Below are 17,339 nucleotides of genomic sequence, written 5' to 3' on the forward strand. Positions count from 1 at the left end.
TCTGGAGCCTTGTGTAGAATTTTGACAATGCTACAATGAGCCTCTTTCTGCTTCGACTACTCCTCCTCTTCCCACCCTCCGCCTGGCCCTCGGGCTCCCATTGGCTTCCTTTTGGGGGCCAGGCAGTAGTAAGCACAGTCCAGAAGGTCACTTGGAGGGGAAACTCGGATTGGGGAGGGGGGCTCTGCCCTCCCTTCCTCATTCCAGGGCTCTCCTCTACCCTTAGATATCATCTTCCATCCATGGAAAAAGGAGGAGAACGGAAACCAGAGCCGAGTGATTCTTTACACCATCACCCTTACCAACCCTCTGGCTCCCAAAACTGCCACTGTCAGGGAGACACAGGTGAGCAGAGCCGGCAGATGCACAGAAGAGCGGCCTGGAGATTCCTGTGTTCTGTCTTGAAGGATTCAGGGCAGATGTCAGGAAGGAGTTTCAGGGCGCAATGTCATTTTGCCCCAAGGCAGTGGTGGCATCTTGCTTGTTTAGATGCTGCTGATTCCAGCGATTCCGGTTCTCCTGTTCAGAAGTCTTGGGGTGGGGTGGGCTGGGGGAGGCGGGAGAAGGTGCTTTTCCAAGCTTCTTGCTCCCGTTCAGTCTTGTCCAATGGACCTTTTCTGCCCACAGACCATGTACAAGGCGAGCCAGGAGAGTGAATGTTACGTGATCGATGCCGAAGTCCTCACCCACGACGTGCCCTACCATGACTACTTCTACACAATCAACCGCTACACGCTCACCCGCGTTGCTCGCAACAAGAGCCGACTCAGGTGCGCCGTGTGCAGGGCGCCGGGCAGTCAGACGGTGGTCCTTACCTTAGAGAACGTTCATTTGCTCCTGACGGGGAAGGCAGAGGTGGGGTGTGCTTGGCTGCTCACTCTCTTTATTCTGCTTTCTCTCCGAAGCCTTCGGAGGCTCACCCGCCACCCTATTTTGAAAGAGTTAATTATTCTCTCCACTCTGTACATCTTGTTAGTAAAGCTTGTATAGCTACTGCTATTTATTGGTTGTGTATGGCTCATACAGTATAGTGTAGGCGCTTTACCTACCTTCACCGGAGTCTTTAGGATGACTCGAAGAGGTGGATTTATCTTCATTTTTCAGATAAAACTGAGTTTCATATAAGTTAAGGAACTTTGCCAAGAGTCATGTCTTTAGTAAGCACTGAAACCCGGATCTTAGAGTTGTAAACCTGTGCCCTATCCACCATGCTGTGTGGGTTGCCATTAGTGTTAGACAGTGAGCTCCACGAGGACAGGAATTCCATTCCACTCACACTTCATTCCCAGCACCCAGCTGGGCCTGCACATACCAGAGTCCAGAGAACACTGATTGAGTGAATAATTAGTTCTGGGCACTGTGATGTGCCTCCAAAGGAAGGAAGAAATTTCGACCCTGACATTTGAAGAAACTTGTAGTGTAATTGAAAAGGCAAGACACACACCCATTTGAAAATCATCAGACCGTTTACCTGTACCTCAGACCAAGTTTTTTTGGTTGTAAGGAGCCAAAAATTCAGTGATGTAGTTCAAATAAAAGTTTAGTAAAAGGTTGCACGGGGATCTCTTGGGCTTCAACAAGTGCGCATCAAGAAGGACCTTTGTGCTTCATGCCTATATTCTCACACTTTGGGAGGCTTAGGCAGGAGGGTTGTTTGAGCCCAGGAGTTCAAGACCAGCCTGGGCAATGTAGTGAGACCCTGTGTCTGCAAAAAATTGAAAGTTATCCAGGAGTGGTGGCACGTACTGTAGTCCCAGCTACTCGGGCAGCTGAGGTAGGAGGATCGTCTAAGCCCAGGAGTTTGAGGCTGCAATGAGCTACGATTGCACAGCTGCACTCCAGCCTGGGAGACAGAGTAAGACCCTATCTCTTAAAAAAGAGGGCCTGCATCTTTTTCATTCTCTCGGTTACTTTTTGGGGATTGGGTGTTCTGTGCTTCCTCCTGAACATGTACTCCTCCTTCAGCCTTCCTTCTCTTCCTCCTTCCTTCTTTTATTTTCCTTCCTTCTCTCTCCCTCCTATTCTTATCCTTTCCTCCACAGTACCTAGGTTTCTTAATTCCGGGTTCCTCAGAAGATCTTTCAATTGCATCTTTTCTCTGCAGCCTTGCAGAGGTAGCTGGTTGACCTTGAACAGACCGTTATAGGAAGGTGCCCATCCACGATGCAGTCAATGGTTGTTGAGTTGGGGAGTGAGGTGTCTCCAAGTACAGGCATTGTCCCATTGGCACATGGGTGGAGGTGGCACCCCTGAGGAGGGGGATGAGGGTGGCCTGGCAGCCTTAGTCACGGGGTGGGATGGGGTGGGATGGATTAGCTGGGAGAATCTATTGACAGATACAGATGAACCTAAGGGGGAGTCAAAGAGCAGGGCTGCTGCATAGGAGAGAAAAGAGCTGATACTGCAGGGGGTATGGGCAGAAGTGCGACCAGCGACTGGGAGCGAGAATGCTTGGAAAAGAGCAAGAGCTGGCGAAGTCTGGGGTGCAGTGGAGAGGCAGGAGCCAGGGCCAGCAATAGGTGATACTCTTTTTTTCTTTTTTTCGGAGACAGGATCTCACTCTCTTCCCCAGGCTGGAGTGCAGTGGTGTGATCATGGCTTACTGCAGCCTCAGCCTCAACTTCCCATTAGCTGGGACTACAGACATGCCCCTGGCTAATTATTTTTATTTTTATTTTTGTAGAGATGGAGTCTCACTATATTGCCCAGGGTGACTGATGCTTTTAAAGGTTAAAGTCATAAAACCACAGAACTTGACTTAGACTTAAAAGTCTCTAGAGAAGGAGAGAAGGACCCTGATGAAAGGATGGGCCATCTTACTTTCTTTCAGTGTCAGTTTCTCAAAAGACTTGAACCTCAGGCAGAGCCTCCACTTGCCTGGCAGGCAGGCTGCTGGGCCCTATGTGAGACCCCTGAGAGAAGGCAGTGTGCCATCATAAGAGAACTCTGGAGTCAGAACCCTAGTTGTTAGCTTTTGCTCTGCTTAAATATCCTATGCCTCAGTTTTCTCATCTATAAAATGGGGATAAATCCACTAGCTCCACTGAGCTCAGAGGGTGGTCCTGGAGATCAGAGGATGTGATGGATGTGGAAAGACCTTTTAACTTACAAAGTTTAGTACAACTGTGAAGCGGCTTTGGCCTTAATCCCGAATTTCCCTTTTCCCAGCAGAGGCAGGTCCACCCAGGAAATGACTGATCTTGTCTGGCTTGCTCCTCAGGGTCTCCACAGAGCTGCGCTATAGAAAACAGCCCTGGGGGTTAGTGAAAACCTTCATCGAGAAGAACTTCTGGAGTGGGCTGGAGGACTACTTCCGCCATTTGGGTGAGCACTGCAATCCTTGCTGCTAGCTGGGCTGCAGAGACAATAAACTGCACTCCTGCTGCCCACCATTCAGGGGAATGGTATTGAGAATAGAGGCAGAGACTGAAAGGTGAAGTAGTTTCCTGAGGTACCCACGCCTGCTCCAGATGTGGACACCAAATTTGGCATGTGTGTGGACACGTGCATTTTTCACGACTGTCTAGGGTGTTTAGATCTTTGAGGGATCTATAACACCCTTCACCCCAAAAGGAACCACAGACCTAGTGACTCTGTGACAAGAAGTATTTGTAAAATGCCTGTGAATGCATCTATTTAAGAAGTGTATGCCCCAAATTGTATACATGAGGGTGCGGATATTGGGAACATATGGTTCCTTGAAATGCTGAACAACCCCAGAGGAAGGGTTTGACTGGGGTTGGGTCCCAGAAGTACCTCCTGAGGCTCATGGGCATCTCTGAGGGTCATCAACCCACCCACCTAGCTTCCCAGAATACAGAATAGGAAAATGGTTCTGCAGAGAGTTGCATCTGGAGGGCTGAAGGTAGCCTCTCCTGTGGCCCTTTTTTCTCTGATAGAGAGCGAGCTGGCCAAGACGGAGAGCACTTATTTGGCTGAGATGCACAGACAATCTCCCAAAGAGAAGGCCAGCAAGACTACGACGGTGCGGAGGAGGAAGCGTCCCCATGCCCACCTGCGAGTCCCTCACCTGGAAGAGGTGATGAGCCCAGTCACCACGCCCACAGATGAGGATGTGGGCCACAGGATCAAACATGTGGCAGGTGTGTGCCAGGTGGGGACAGGTGGGGTGAACTGAGCTTTGGGCTGGAGCTGTATGCCCACACCAAGGCACACACGTGCACACTCATTTTGCCCCTTGGATATAATTTGTATATAATTTGAACATAAGTCACTAAATCTGAGGCTCCCAATGCTCTGTTTCTCTTTGCTCTTGAAGTTCCTCAGCCCCAACTGAACCCATATGTATGCTCTAATTAACAAAGGCTGCCTTCGTGTTTATGCTTTCGTGTTGCCCCAGTTCCATGGCTACCTGCATAGGCTCAAGTGTGAAGCTTCCAAGTTCTTGGGAAATACACTAAGGAGATCCCACAGCTCAGACCACAGAGATTATCTCATTACACAAAGACCAGGGAGTTCAAGACAGTCCCCCTTCACTTCACCCCCATGGGCCAATCCAGGCTTGCCCTCTCAGACCATGGACTCCCTTAATATTTCTTCTTCTTCCCACCCAGCCATTCACATCCTTGTCTTTGCTGAATGCTGGAAACCTGGGACTCTAAGGGGCCTTAGAGACCAACTAATTGAGCTGGATAACTAATTGAGCTGGATAGGGACAGGGGAGGCAGGAGAAGAGGAGAGAGTCGGGGGAGAGTGCCCATCTTCTGCATGCCCCCTAGCTTCCCCCCAGCACTTCCATGTTACATGTTTTGCCTTTAAGATTTCTGACTGGCCTTGCATTTGAGTAAACTGACTCTCAGAGCGCTTACATGATTTGTCCACCATCATGTAGCTTCCTAGGAATAGATCCAGAGCCAAAAGCCAGCTAGCTGTCTTTAGTCCAGTGCCGTGTCCCCTCCCGTAGCTGAAGATCACTTTGTCCTGGGCCTGTATATCCTGGCTACATGGGCCTGTTGATTTTCTCATTTGTTCAATGATTACCTGACCCAACCTATGACCTTGCCCTTGAGGATTTTACCTTCTCCTCTTGGAGAGCTGGCAGTGTCTAGCATATCGTTGCTGTCGCAGTGTCATGGACATTTTTCCATCAGTCTTTGATGTTTGCTGTGTGACCAGTGTCCCCGCCAGCAGTTGTTGGACTTGTGGGTCACCATGGTGATGGTCTCTTTAATTCTCCCCACAGGTTCCACACAGACGCGGCATATCCCCGAGGACACCCCCAATGGTTTCCACCTGCAGAGCGTGTCCAAGCTGCTGCTGGTTATCAGCTGTGTGTAAGGGACTCTAGATTCTCCTATCCTGCCCTCACCACCTTCCCTTTCCAGCCTGGTGCCCCAGCCCTCGTCTCTTGAAGCATCTGAGCACCCTTACTGTTTTCCCTGGTTTTGTCTGTGTCCTTTAGTCTTCTCTGTCTGGATTGGTTGCTCTGCCTGTTGCTTACCTCTTTGCTTCTTTGTCTCTGCTTTGTTCAGCATTTACTGTATGCTAGGCCTTCAGAAGAAAATGCTTCATGCAGCATCCATACCCTTCAGGGATTCAGTTTCAAGTGGGTGAGAGAGACAGAAGGTTTGAAATTCCTGCACAGATGGTTAAATGCGAACAGGGAAATGCTAGAGGGCATTTTAGGAGTCCATTCGTTCATTAGATGTTCTGAGTGTCTGCTCTGTGCCAGGCACTGGAACTGTGCAACAGAGCCCACACGTTGGCAGGGTAGCCAGACAAAATCAATGCCTACAATACAGGAAAAGTGGATGCTTATTTTAATGTAGACTATTTATAATAATAATTGCTATGATATTATAAAACAGTAGGCTTAGTAACTTGCATAGAAAGATGCCGTGCTGGCCGGGCGTAGTGGCTCACACCTGTAATCCCAGCACTTTGGGAGGCCAAGGCGGGCGGATCATGAGGTCAGGAGATGGGGACTATCCTGGGTAACACGGTGAAACCCCATCTCTACTAAAAATACAAAAAATTAGCTGGGCGTGGTGGCCGGTGCCTGTAGTCCCAGCTACTTGGGAGGCTGAGGCAGGAGAATGGCATGAACCCAGGAAGTGGAGCTTGCAGTGAGCCGAGATCGCGCCACTGCACTCCAGTCCGGGCAACAGAGCAAGACTCTGTCTCAAAAAAATAAAAAAATAAAAATAAATAAATAAAGAAGAAAGATGCTGTGCTAGGGAAAAGTAAAGTCAAAAGAAATGAAGACATACGATGGGAGAACAGTTAGCTATCTGAGGAATAAGTCCATGCCATCAGCTGCCCAGGGCTTTATTCAACCATTTCGGGCAGGAAGCACTAGGACATCTAAGGACAGCTCTTCCACCTGGCTCAGCCCATTGCACAGTCCCATGCCTTCCTTGGATGGGCGTATGCTTCAAGAGTGTGGGACATAGGTGGGTGGGAGCATTGCAGCTGGCCAGATGTAGGCTCTACCTGCTGCGCACTGTGCACCATATTGTCTCTAGTTGTCTTGCTTCTGTGACCCTGGCCTCACTGAAGCATTCTCTGAGAGGCAGAGGCAGAGCACAGCCTCACCCTCAGGAAACTCTGATGGAAGCCCAGGAGTGACACGGTCAGATTTGTACCAAAGAGAAAAATCACTCTGACAGCAATATGTCAGATGGATTCGAGTAGTAAAGACTGGAGGTAGGGAGGTCAGTCAGAGTGAGCTGTGAGATCTAGGCGAGAGCAGCTGTCAGGTTGGATGAAGGCCTGGAGCTGGGAGGCAGACTCATCACCCATCTGGTTGTGTAGGGAAGGAAGATGAACTACTGATTCGAGGGACCATACATGGTGGTGTCATTCACTGACATCTGGAATTTAGCAAAGCATTTCCAAAGAAAACATTTAACAGTTCCAGGTATGTCTGAGGTGCCATAGGTTATCCAGGAAGAGGTGACAGATTTGTGCTGATGTGGTCCTGGAGCTCAGATGACAAGTATAAGCTGCAGTCACTGCTTAATTATCCATAGCATGAAAGCCATGGTGTGAATGAAAGCATCCATAGAGAGTATAGAGTGTGACAAAGAAGACAAGGTCTAGGATGGCCCTGGGGATCACTTACAGGAGGGGAAGCCATGAGGAACGTGAGGTGGACTCTTTCAGTGACTTGAATATGTCACATAAAAGTAGATGCAAAATTCTTCTGATGATAGCATAAGAAATGAAGATATTATTACAAAATTAAAAACAAAAGTAACTGTAGGCCGGGCATGGTGGCTCACGCCTGTAATCCCTGCACTTTGGGAGGCTGAGGCGGGTGGATCATGAGGTCAGAAGATCGAGACCATCCTGGCTAACACGATGAAACCCCATCTCTACTAAAAATACAAAAAATTAGCCGGATGTGGTGGCAGGTGCCTGTAGTCCCAGCTACTTGGGAGGCTGAGGCAGGAGAATCACATGAACCTGGGAGGCAGAGCTTGCAGTGAGCCGAGATCATGCCACTGCACTCCAGCCTGGGCTGAAGAGCAAGATTCCATCTCAATAAATAAATAAATAAATAAATAAATAAATAAATAAATAAATAAATAAATAAATGTAAAACTAGTAAAAGTCACACTTGGCAACATCGATTTAATGAGATTCATGCCATTGTTCTGTTAAATTAAATCTCTTGTATTGGATTTCGGTTTGTAGAGCACTGTAACCTCAGGTTAGTTCTGTGTTTAAGCTTTTTCTGCATTTTGACTTTAAGTAGAGAAGGCCTGCACTCCTAGGCAAATTGTATAGCATGTTATCAACTAACTTTTTGGTTTTGTAAGTTTAGAATGATCAGACTCTAATTCAGTGCTACAGGATCCAGGCCGAGTGTCTGCTGACAGCCTGTGTGTGGGACGGGCTGACACAGCACAGCTTGCCCTGTGTCTGGCAGGCTCTTGCCCCCACGTGCCTGCTACAGCGTGACTCAGCCACCTCCTTTCCCTGTGTCGACCACTGTGCAGCCTTCACTCAGACAGCACACAGGGCTATCCCTTGACCTTCACTTAGCACAGACAGGATTGCAAACATAAACCCAAATGCAGGCACCAAGGTCGTGAGCAGGCTGTGCTGAAGAGGCGGGTGTTCAGATGACCCAGTGTGTGCTGATAAAATTAAAGACCGTGACATTAAAATTCAACACAAAAGTTTTAAAGGCCTTGCGGACAACTCAGAGAGGCCTGAGAAGACAGCAGCCCCAGAAACTTGTGGCTGCCAGTTTAAAGAAGTCTACCTTCCACAGTACCAGAAGCATGGATGAGAAACACAGTACCTCTTGCACAGGCATACGCTTTGAAAACCCTAAGGCATCGCATAGGCTTTTCTTTCTTTGCTGTCTTTTACCCATCTCTCTTTTATCTCTTTTTCTTTCTTTCCTTTTTTTTTTTTTTTTTTTTTTTTGAGACAGGTTCTCACTCTGTTGCCCAGGTTGGAATGCAGTAGCATGATTTCAACTCACTCTAACCTCCACCTCCCGGGCTCAAGCAATCCTCCTGCCTCAGCTTCCCTAGTAGCTGGGACCACAGGTGCATTTCACCACACCCAACTAATTTTTAAATTTTCTTTTTTGTAGAGATGGGGTTTTGCTGTGTTGCCCAGGCTGGTTTTGAACTTCCCAGCTCAAGCAATCCACCCACCTTGGGCTCCCAAAGTGCTGGGATTACAGGCGTGAGCCACCATGCCCGGCCTATCTCCTCGTTTTTTGTCATCTTCTCTCTTTCTATGTGTGTCCACATCTCCCCCATTAGTGATAAGAACTACCCTTTGTGTAGGGCCTACAGTGTACCAGGATATTTTATAATATATTCCCTTTCATCTACAGAACAATCCCAGTAAGATAGGTGTTACTGTCCCTGGGTCGAAGAAGCTAGGAAACTTGATCAAAAGTTAAGAGAGTTTTAAGTGGTGAGCCAGGGTTTGCATCCAGTTTTGTGTGTCTCTGGCTCCTCTCTACCCACGATGATGTCTTCATCTCTCCATCCTATGAGCTTGTAATACAGTGATGTTTAGGGGGCCAGTGAGGCTGAGAGAAGGAGGGAATTCCTGCAGTCTCTCTGTGACTCCTCATTCCCCACAGCCCCTCCAGCCCCTGGATGATCCTTGCCTCCCCTGTCTCTCACCAGTTCTGACCCAGACTCTGGGAAACCTCAGCCTGTCTCCATGATCCCTGCCAGCTGGTATCAGGTTGAGGCAGGGAAGTTTGCAGCTTGCGGGAAGTTCTGCTAATGTCTGTAAGAGGTATCACTGGCAGAGCTAGGGACCCAGTGGAATTCCTCCTTCAGTCTCACCCTTCAATTACGTCCTAAGGTTGGGTTGGTAGGGAGAATCTTTTCTCAATTTAGCACCCGTGAAATACTAAGAGTCTGTCTGTTGCTTTCTCGTGCTTTGTCCTTGCTGGGTCTTCTCATCCATTGTGTCTTTGCTTCTAGTATTTTTTTTTCTCATATACTCTCACTCGCTCCCAGCTTGATTTTCAGTGCAGTTTTCCCCTTCCCCACACTTGCCTGTTTCTAACCTCTGCCTCCTCCCCATTTTTCTTCCTTGCTCCCATTAGGATCTGTTTCAGGTACTGGCTCTATGATTACTCCTTTACCCCCTCATCTCTCTTCCTTCCCACCATACCTCTCTTCCCCCAGGTGCCCAGGTTCTGGGTGCCTGTGCATCTCTCCTTTCTAGTGCCTTCATCCCACGCCCCTCTCCATGGCTCTTCCCTGTATCCTGGCCCGTCCAGATTAGGTTGCTTCTTTCTCTCTCCCCCGTGCTGCATCCCTCCAGCTCACTCACTCACTCACTGCAATGCTTTGGGTGGCCCACTGGTCAGGGACAGCAGCCTCTGGGATGGGGGATGCCCTAGGCTCAGATGACATCTCACTGCTGTTGGTTTTTTTCCCCGTGTCTCCTTCCTAGTCTGGTGCTGCTGGTCATCCTTAACATGATGCTCTTCTACAAACTCTGGATGTTGGAATACACCACGCAGACCCTCACTGCTTGGCAGGGTCTAAGGCTCCAAGAAAGGTAATCCTGGCCTCGTCCCCTTACCTCCACCTTCATCCCACCCAGTGCCATAACACCTGTCTCCCAGTCTCCTTGGAACTGCCTCACTGCCCTTGCCCAAGGGATAGCCCTCTGGGAAGACCCCATAGGGAAACTCAGAATCTCTCCCTATAGTTTCAGCCCACTTCTGATCTGGGGCACAGGGGAACCAGGGGCAGTGGGCAGAGGACAAAGCACTCTGATGTGACTCTCTGTCCTTTAGGGGTCTGGGAGCACAGGACAGTTCGCTGAGCATAACTCCAGCTGCTGGGGTACCCCTTCTTCTACCCCACAGGTTACCCCAGTCTCAGACAGAATGGGCCCAGCTCTTAGAGTCTCAACAAAAGTACCATGATACTGAGCTCCAAAAATGGAGGGAGATCATCAAATCCTCAGTGATGCTCCTTGACCAGGTGAGATGCCCACCTTCTCTGCTTGCCCCAGTCTTTGAGAGCAGGGACTCCTTCCCTTATGCTGTGAGAAAGATCCTCGTCTCTATCACCACCCTCCAGACTTCTCCCTCCAATTCATTCTTCTTCCAAGCCATGCATTGTTCTAAATGGAAAGCCTTCCTTGAGTGGGCTGCTAGAAATGCAGGTGTATTCTAAAAAATAATAACAATAAAATGACCCACTGAATGTGCACCAGGAAAGCTATAGGTTAGTTGGAAGGAGAACTCTTTTTATTTCTATTTTTGGTAACCGTAACCATCTGACAGGCATTTAAACAGAGAACCCCTCAACCCTTTTACAGAGATTTGTCTTCCCAGAGGGCGTGTCTTCGAGTTTTTTCTAATGTTCACCGCCCCCTCCTTTGACAGTCGGTGGCACTGCACTGATAGTCTGGGAAGATGGCTGTACTATGTCTTCTTGTCGTAGCATCATCTTTGTCGTGCGGTTTGCCTGTATTCCCCCCCGCAAAACGAGATCAACTATTTAGGCAAATCATCCTGAGGCAAAATCAAAAATTAGCCTAGTTTCCTTGGGGGAGGGAGCTTCCTGCTTCCCCAGAATAGTTTAGTATCTTATAAAATATGCCTCCATGTGGTTGCCTAGAGAGCAGGGACCTGCCTTTGCTGTGCAAGAGAATTAGAAAGTGATAGACTCAGGATTTACCCTGCTACGTGACAACTTCTCTCCCTAAAGAGTTGCCTTTCTGACGTTTTGTGACCAGCCAGAGATGGCATCCCAGCCTTGCCACTAACTAATTTTGTGACCGTGAGCAAGGGACCTTGAGCTTCCGTTTCTTCATTTATAAAATAGGAATTATAATCATAGCTTCATGGAACTGTCATCAGAATTTGATGGCATATGGGTGGTGCTCATTAAAATTAAACTTTATTTCCTTGCACTGTTTGGTCTTAGCTCTAAATAAGGAGAAAGAGGCTGGGCGTGGTGGCTCATGCCTATAATCCCAGCACTTTGGGAGGCCGAAGAGGGCAGGTCACTTGAGGTCAGGAGTTTGAGACCAGCCTGGCCAACGTGGCGAAACCTTGTCTCTACTCAAAATATAAAAATTAGCAGAGCATAGTGGCGCACGCCTGTAATCCCAGCTGCTTGGGAGGCTAAGGCAGGAGAATTGCTTGAACCTGGGAGGCGGAGGTTTCAGTGAGCTGAGATGTCGCCCAGGCTGCACTCCAGCCTGGGCGACAGAGTGAGACTTCATCTCAAAAAAAAAAAAAAAAAAAAAAGGGAAAAGAATCTTAATGCAGCTATCAGGACTCAGTTGGATGTGTTTAGCTTTGTCACCATACTTAAGGAGGGCATTTCTTTTTTTTTTAACCAAAAGAAGACAAAAAGCACAGTGAGGAGTTTAGAAGCCCTACCATTTCAAGAATCGTTGATGGAACTGAGGATAAACCCAGGAGAAGGGAACACAGGGGTGAGGAGAACAGGGTGGTCTTCAGACACCCAGGCCAACAGGTGTCAAGGTTTAGACTTACTGGAAAACTCCAGAGCACTGAACCACTGAACTAGGGCTAGAAGTTTAAGAAAGCAATTTTTCTTCATCATCAAATGTAGACAACTGTGGCTAATGCTGTCCAGCAATGGAACAGGCTACTGTAGAGAACTGAGATTCCAACATTGAAAGTGTTCAAGGGGTAACTAGATGATGATGGATAAAGAACTTATAGATTAAACTGGGACAGTTGGACTAGATGACCCAGGGGTCTCTTCCAACTCTAGAATTCTATTTCAGAATGGGGCTCTTTAACTTGGGGGTTGGGGCTGTCAGACTTATAGCCTAGTGGATTCTACCCTACAAGTATTAAGAGAGTTGTTTTGTTTCAATCTCTTTAAAAGTAACTTTTAAAATAACAGAATGGCCTCGTCCTCTGTCTTGAGCAGAAGATATAAATGAACCAGCTAGAAGAAAGTGGTAGTCTAAGCAGGGAGACCAGACTTTCCCCAAATCTGTAACCATTTACCCCAGAAATGTTGTCTTATGTTGTAACAGAGCAGTTTACCCAGAGACAGTATGTAAATATGTGAGTATTTAAATATGTGGTGTGATGGGCCATTTTAGAATTCTCCTGCCGGGCTCCATTCTAGTCTCCCATTTAGACCCATTTAGACTGCAGTCTATGACCTAAAAATGTTAATTTGCTGATATGGGTACCAACTAGGAACCTACCCAGTTCTCTGCGTGGTGCCCCTGGGTGCACAAGAGAAGGTTTAGACACAGTTCTAGTCCTAGCAAACATGAAACCAAGCAACGCAAGATGACTGAAGTCCGGAGCCTGAGTGTGCTGTGTGAGAGACCGTGAAGGAGAGGGATGACTGAGAGCTGGAGAACGTTTGGATTTGTTCTGAGCCTTAGCAGATGGGTGAGATTGGCATAGGCAAGAGCACAAAGATTCCCAGGTGGGGGGAACAGTGTGGCTAGAGACAGGCATGTGGTATATTAAGGATCATCAGGGAAACCAGATGAAACGAGTAGATCAAGTCAGTGACAGCCTGAGAGGCTCTTTGTAGCAATTGAACACTTCAAGAGAGTTCTCGATTCAGCACTGAGACCCAATAAGCCCTACCCAAGGGCTTCCCATGCTAGATTGTCTGTCTCCTTTCTTTCTTTCTTCCTCTCTTTTTTTCTTTTATTTCTCTCTCCCTCTCCCTTTCCCTCTCTGTCTCTCTCTTTTTTTAAGAGGCAGGGTCTTGCTCTGCTGCCCAGGCTGGAGGGCAGTGATGCAGTCATAGTTCTCTGCAGTTGCGAACTCCCGGGTTCAAGCCATTCTCCCACCCCAGCCTCCTGAGTAGTTAGGACTACAGGTGCATATCACAGGGGCTGGCTAATTTTTAAATTTTTTATAGAGATGGGGTCTCTCTCTGTTACCCAGGCTGGTCTGAAACTCCTGGCCTCAAGCGATCGATCCTCCCACCTCTGGCTCCCAAAGTGCTGGGATTACAGGTGTGAGTCACCGCGCCCAGCCTGACTGTCCCCTTTCTGTTTGAAATAGCGTGCCCAGAGAACCAGCCTTGCTTTAGGTACCCGACTCTTTTCAGCCCCATGGCATGGTTGGAGGCCTGCCCTAGGCGGGTGTGGGGAGAGGGCTGCTCGGTGGAGAATCCCACTGAAAGTGCAGACCCAGGCCTGGGGTGGGGTTTTCTGTCTTGCAGATGAAGGACTCGCTCATCAACCTTCAGAATGGCATCAGGTCCCGCGACTACACGTCGGAAAGTGAAGAAAAGAGGAATCGCTATCATTGACAAGGCAGGAACAGGGTGGCTGCAAGAGGCCTGTGCAATACATGTACATAGACCATATAAATATATATATAAATATATATATACAGAATATAAATATATATATTATATACAGATTTTAAAAAAGAGATAATGCCTATGTACCAGGGAGAAGGAGCGGGCCCTCCCGCTCCCTGTGCTGGCCGGAGCAGCGTTTTCCTGGGGTGGAGCAGCTGAGGAGGGCAGGAACCGCCTCTCAGCACCGACCGCCCCTGATCTCCCTCCTCCCACCCTCTGTTCCCTACCCCTTCCCTTGCTGGCCATTCTTGGCTCTTAGAAGGGAAATGTTGAGCCAAAGTTATGCCTGTGAAGACCCTAGGGTCTCAAAAAGAAGTCTCAAGACGGCATTGCTTAAGGTGCTTCGTTCCCTGATCCCCTTTTGATTTGTTTCCAAAATAAAAGCGAATCTTTTCTTCCCTACCCCAGGCTTCCCCAGGCATTCTCTTGGGAACACAGACACATCAAGGGAGCCCAGTCTAAACTCCTAGGGTTGGCCGCCCACTTGATCCGGACCGTACTGAGCATCAGATGGAGAGGATGCTTGGAAAGCTAGGAAGGCTGCATTGTGGGGTGGCAGGCTCCCAAGACTCGTGTTCTGAAAGATACTCTCCTCCATCACCTCTGCACCTTCCTCCGACCTGTGTAGGGTGTGGACCCAGTAAGGGCTGGGAATTTCTTACTTTCCCACCCACTTTCTCTCTGGTCTTCTCCCAGGCTGGATCTGGGCGAAGTGTCACTTTTTAGTGCCTAAAGTCCTATTGTTTTCTGTGCCCTAAGAGCACATTGTTTATTAGCCAGGGTGGAGCATTTTCGACCTTATTAAACCTCTTTTAGTGCTTCTAAGCAAGTCAGGTCTGTGGCTCTGAGGCCTTCCCTTGGAGCTGTCAGTGTGATTTCCAGGATAAGTCAGGGTGTGCTGGGCCCTCCAGGATTTGAGAGAGGAAGAGAAGGCCCTCGCCACGTCCGGGGTGCAGGGTTTACCCACAGAACACTGTGAGTGGTGAGCACCAAGATGGGTTGCCAGCGTCATTTGCTCTTGGAATGAACCAGCATTAGCCAATGGAGACAACTGTCTGAGATAGCTTGCACATGGAAAAAGCATCTAAGCCATTGGAGGGAAGGAACTGGCAAAGGTGCATGTGTTTGGGCAGGAAAAGACCAAGTGAAATCTATGCCCCAAGGGAGTCGTTCCAAATCCTGAGCTTCTCAGACTTGGGAATGGGGGTTCTGGCAGGGGATGGAGTACAAATCCTGCTGTGGTCTCTGGCCCCACAGAGGTGTAAGATCATTAAGGAGTAGAAGGCACTGGCTTCAAAGAGTGAGACGTTCAGGGCCTTTTCAGCGTTGGCCCACTAGCACCATGCATTTATCTGAATTCACGGGGCCCTCTGGGCACATTCTTCATCCCTCATACACTAACTACTATTTCTTCATATAATGATCAAAAGAGTCCCACCAGCTCCAGGCAGAGCTTGTGGAGATTCATGAAAGAGTCACAGCCAGTTTGGCATGCAGAGCTCTTCAGTCTTGCTTGTGCTTCTCCTGGGCTTCTTGATGCAGGGGCAGAAGGAACCCCAGATGTCCCAGATGTCCCAGAACATCAGCCCAAAAGACAGAAGATTTTATCACTCATCTACGCCACAAAGTTGTATCTTTCTCTTAGAATGGCCTTTAATTCCCTGTGGCAATTACAGTTTTTGACTTTTCCATGTGAAGATAAGGCCTTGGTATTTCCCTAAGGGCAGGATCAGAAAACAGGAAGGTCCATGCCCAGGTCATCCTCCAAGGGAGGAGGGTGAGGAGGCTTCAAGTCATCAGCTAGAGCAGGTATTCTTCCTCTAGAAGAGGAGATGGGAGGAAATGCAGTTTCATGTAATCCCTGTGAAGAGTGCCTACACGCACAGCCCAGTGTGTCCTTGTTCACTTCTTGTCTAGGACTTTGGGTAAGGGACACTGGTAGGGATCAAGGCTCATGGGCTCTGAGCCAAAGAAGGAGGCATGGTGCAGACTGCTGGAAATCTCCCCCTTGGCACAGTCAGAAGCCAAAACTATTCCCAGAAAGTTTTGATTGCAAAAATTGGAGATTCCTGAATTTATTCCATACATAATTATTTACTTAAGTTATTTAATTATGAAAGGTGCCATGGTGGAACCTGTGGGATAACTTTAAAAGGGTTCTTTGTTTGGAGTCAAGTGACAGAGCAGACCTGGCCACAGGGAGTTGTTCTGCTTCTGCTTTACCTCTCAGGACCATTCCCAGGAGGAGAAGGTGGCAGGGAGGGCAGTACTGAGTATATCAGAAGAACCCTCCTCCTGGTTTTTTAGTGATTTGAACCCAGTAGACAATGTGTGCACATAGGGAATGCCCTTTAAGAATTGTGAGTCTCTTGTAGGCTCTCTCTGTACCAATAATTTTTTGACTATCATACCAGGAGAAAACCAACAACTCTATTCATTCCCAAACAAAATCTCTTCCCCCTTGGTTAATAGCTTGTGAAAGAGATCTTAACTCACCCTTGCAGATAAGTCTGGGAGTGAAACAAATAAATAGCATTGTATTCCTGGCCATTAGCCTGGCTAGTTGCTGTCTACAAGGGAGCATCAAAAAATCACTACTTATGTAACTTCTTCCAGCCAGTGCTTTTTGTGTTTGTTTTTGTTTACTAGGGACACACAGGAGTCTTTCTGTAATGACTCATGTGGTACAATGTTTGAGAGTTTGCACTCAATTTTAAAGAATTTGCAGTTTCTAATAAGGTGAAGAACTACTATAGGATCTAAGGTTCCATTACAGCTTACCGTGAAAGAATTGACAAGACTGGCCTCAGACAAGCTAATCATGGGTGCGACTCTCTCCCTTCCCCATCCACCTCTTTGGGAACAAGAGGATTACATCTCAGGCAAGCAAGATCAGCTGCTTGAAGCTCTGTATAAGAGCACTGCACTGATGGTTTGGAGACCTGGGCCTGGGTCCTGACTTTTCCACTGACTAAGCTCTGTGGCCTTGGGCAAGTCATTCCCGTCTCTGAGCTTCAGTATCCTCCTGTCACAGGAGGGAGTGGCGCTAGATCATCTTTAAGGTAGGTTCTAGCTTTGACATCATCTTGGGGGTTAGGCCAGAGGCTGAGAAGACTGGGTGGAATTTCTCAGTTACTCTGCCAGGAGGGAACAAGCCCAGAGGCTGAAGCTTCCCAGCATTTAGAGGCGTGGTAGGGCAGTGTCTGCATTCCCAGGAGACCCAGGGTGGTTAAAATATATTCTTTAGGTGGCTAGGAGGGCTGGGGAGGCCCAGTAGGAGAGAGAAAGAGAGAGAGATCGAGCTTGATGTATTGCTCAGTATTCACCTAGAAGAGTTTCTTCCTTCTTTGGCCTAGTTTGTGGAGGGATCTTCCTTTGGACTTTCTCTAAGTTGGGAGAAGAACATTCTTTTCAATGGAGCTCATCTTCTATCTCTAGGCTCTGTGAAGCCTTTCATCTGTCCGTCCTTCCTCCTTACTGGTAGAAGAAACAGTGGAGAGAAACCACTTCTGGTCCTAGCACTTCTCTTTGGTCTAGATAGGGTTT

At 48.1% G+C, this 17,339-nt stretch overlaps 1 protein-coding gene across 4 annotated transcripts in view; it reads left to right on the plus strand.

The window, feature by feature from the left end:
• The window catches only part of GRAMD1B (GRAM domain containing 1B), a 99,243-nt gene extending 85,048 nt beyond the window's left edge, over positions 1-14,195 (plus strand). For all 4 annotated transcript variants that reach the window (XM_011927000.1, XM_011927001.1, XM_011926999.1 and 1 more), the window contains 9 exons: positions 227-345; positions 628-770; positions 3,221-3,324; positions 3,900-4,103; positions 5,204-5,294; positions 9,554-9,565; positions 9,907-10,014; positions 10,328-10,445; positions 13,650-14,195. In XM_011927000.1, the coding sequence (XP_011782390.1) occupies positions 227-345; positions 628-770; positions 3,221-3,324; positions 3,900-4,103; positions 5,204-5,294; positions 9,554-9,565; positions 9,907-10,014; positions 10,328-10,445; positions 13,650-13,739 (989 nt within the window). In that variant the 3' untranslated portion in view covers positions 13,740-14,195. The remainder of the gene's footprint in view (positions 1-226; positions 346-627; positions 771-3,220; positions 3,325-3,899; positions 4,104-5,203; positions 5,295-9,553; positions 9,566-9,906; positions 10,015-10,327; positions 10,446-13,649) is intronic.
• Positions 14,196-17,339: the final 3,144 nt, after the last annotated feature.

The sequence above is a fragment of the Colobus angolensis genome, unplaced genomic scaffold (assembly GCF_000951035.1).
Source record: "Colobus angolensis palliatus isolate OR3802 unplaced genomic scaffold, Cang.pa_1.0 Scaffold7, whole genome shotgun sequence".
Lineage (NCBI taxonomy): Eukaryota > Metazoa > Chordata > Mammalia > Primates > Cercopithecidae > Colobus > Colobus angolensis.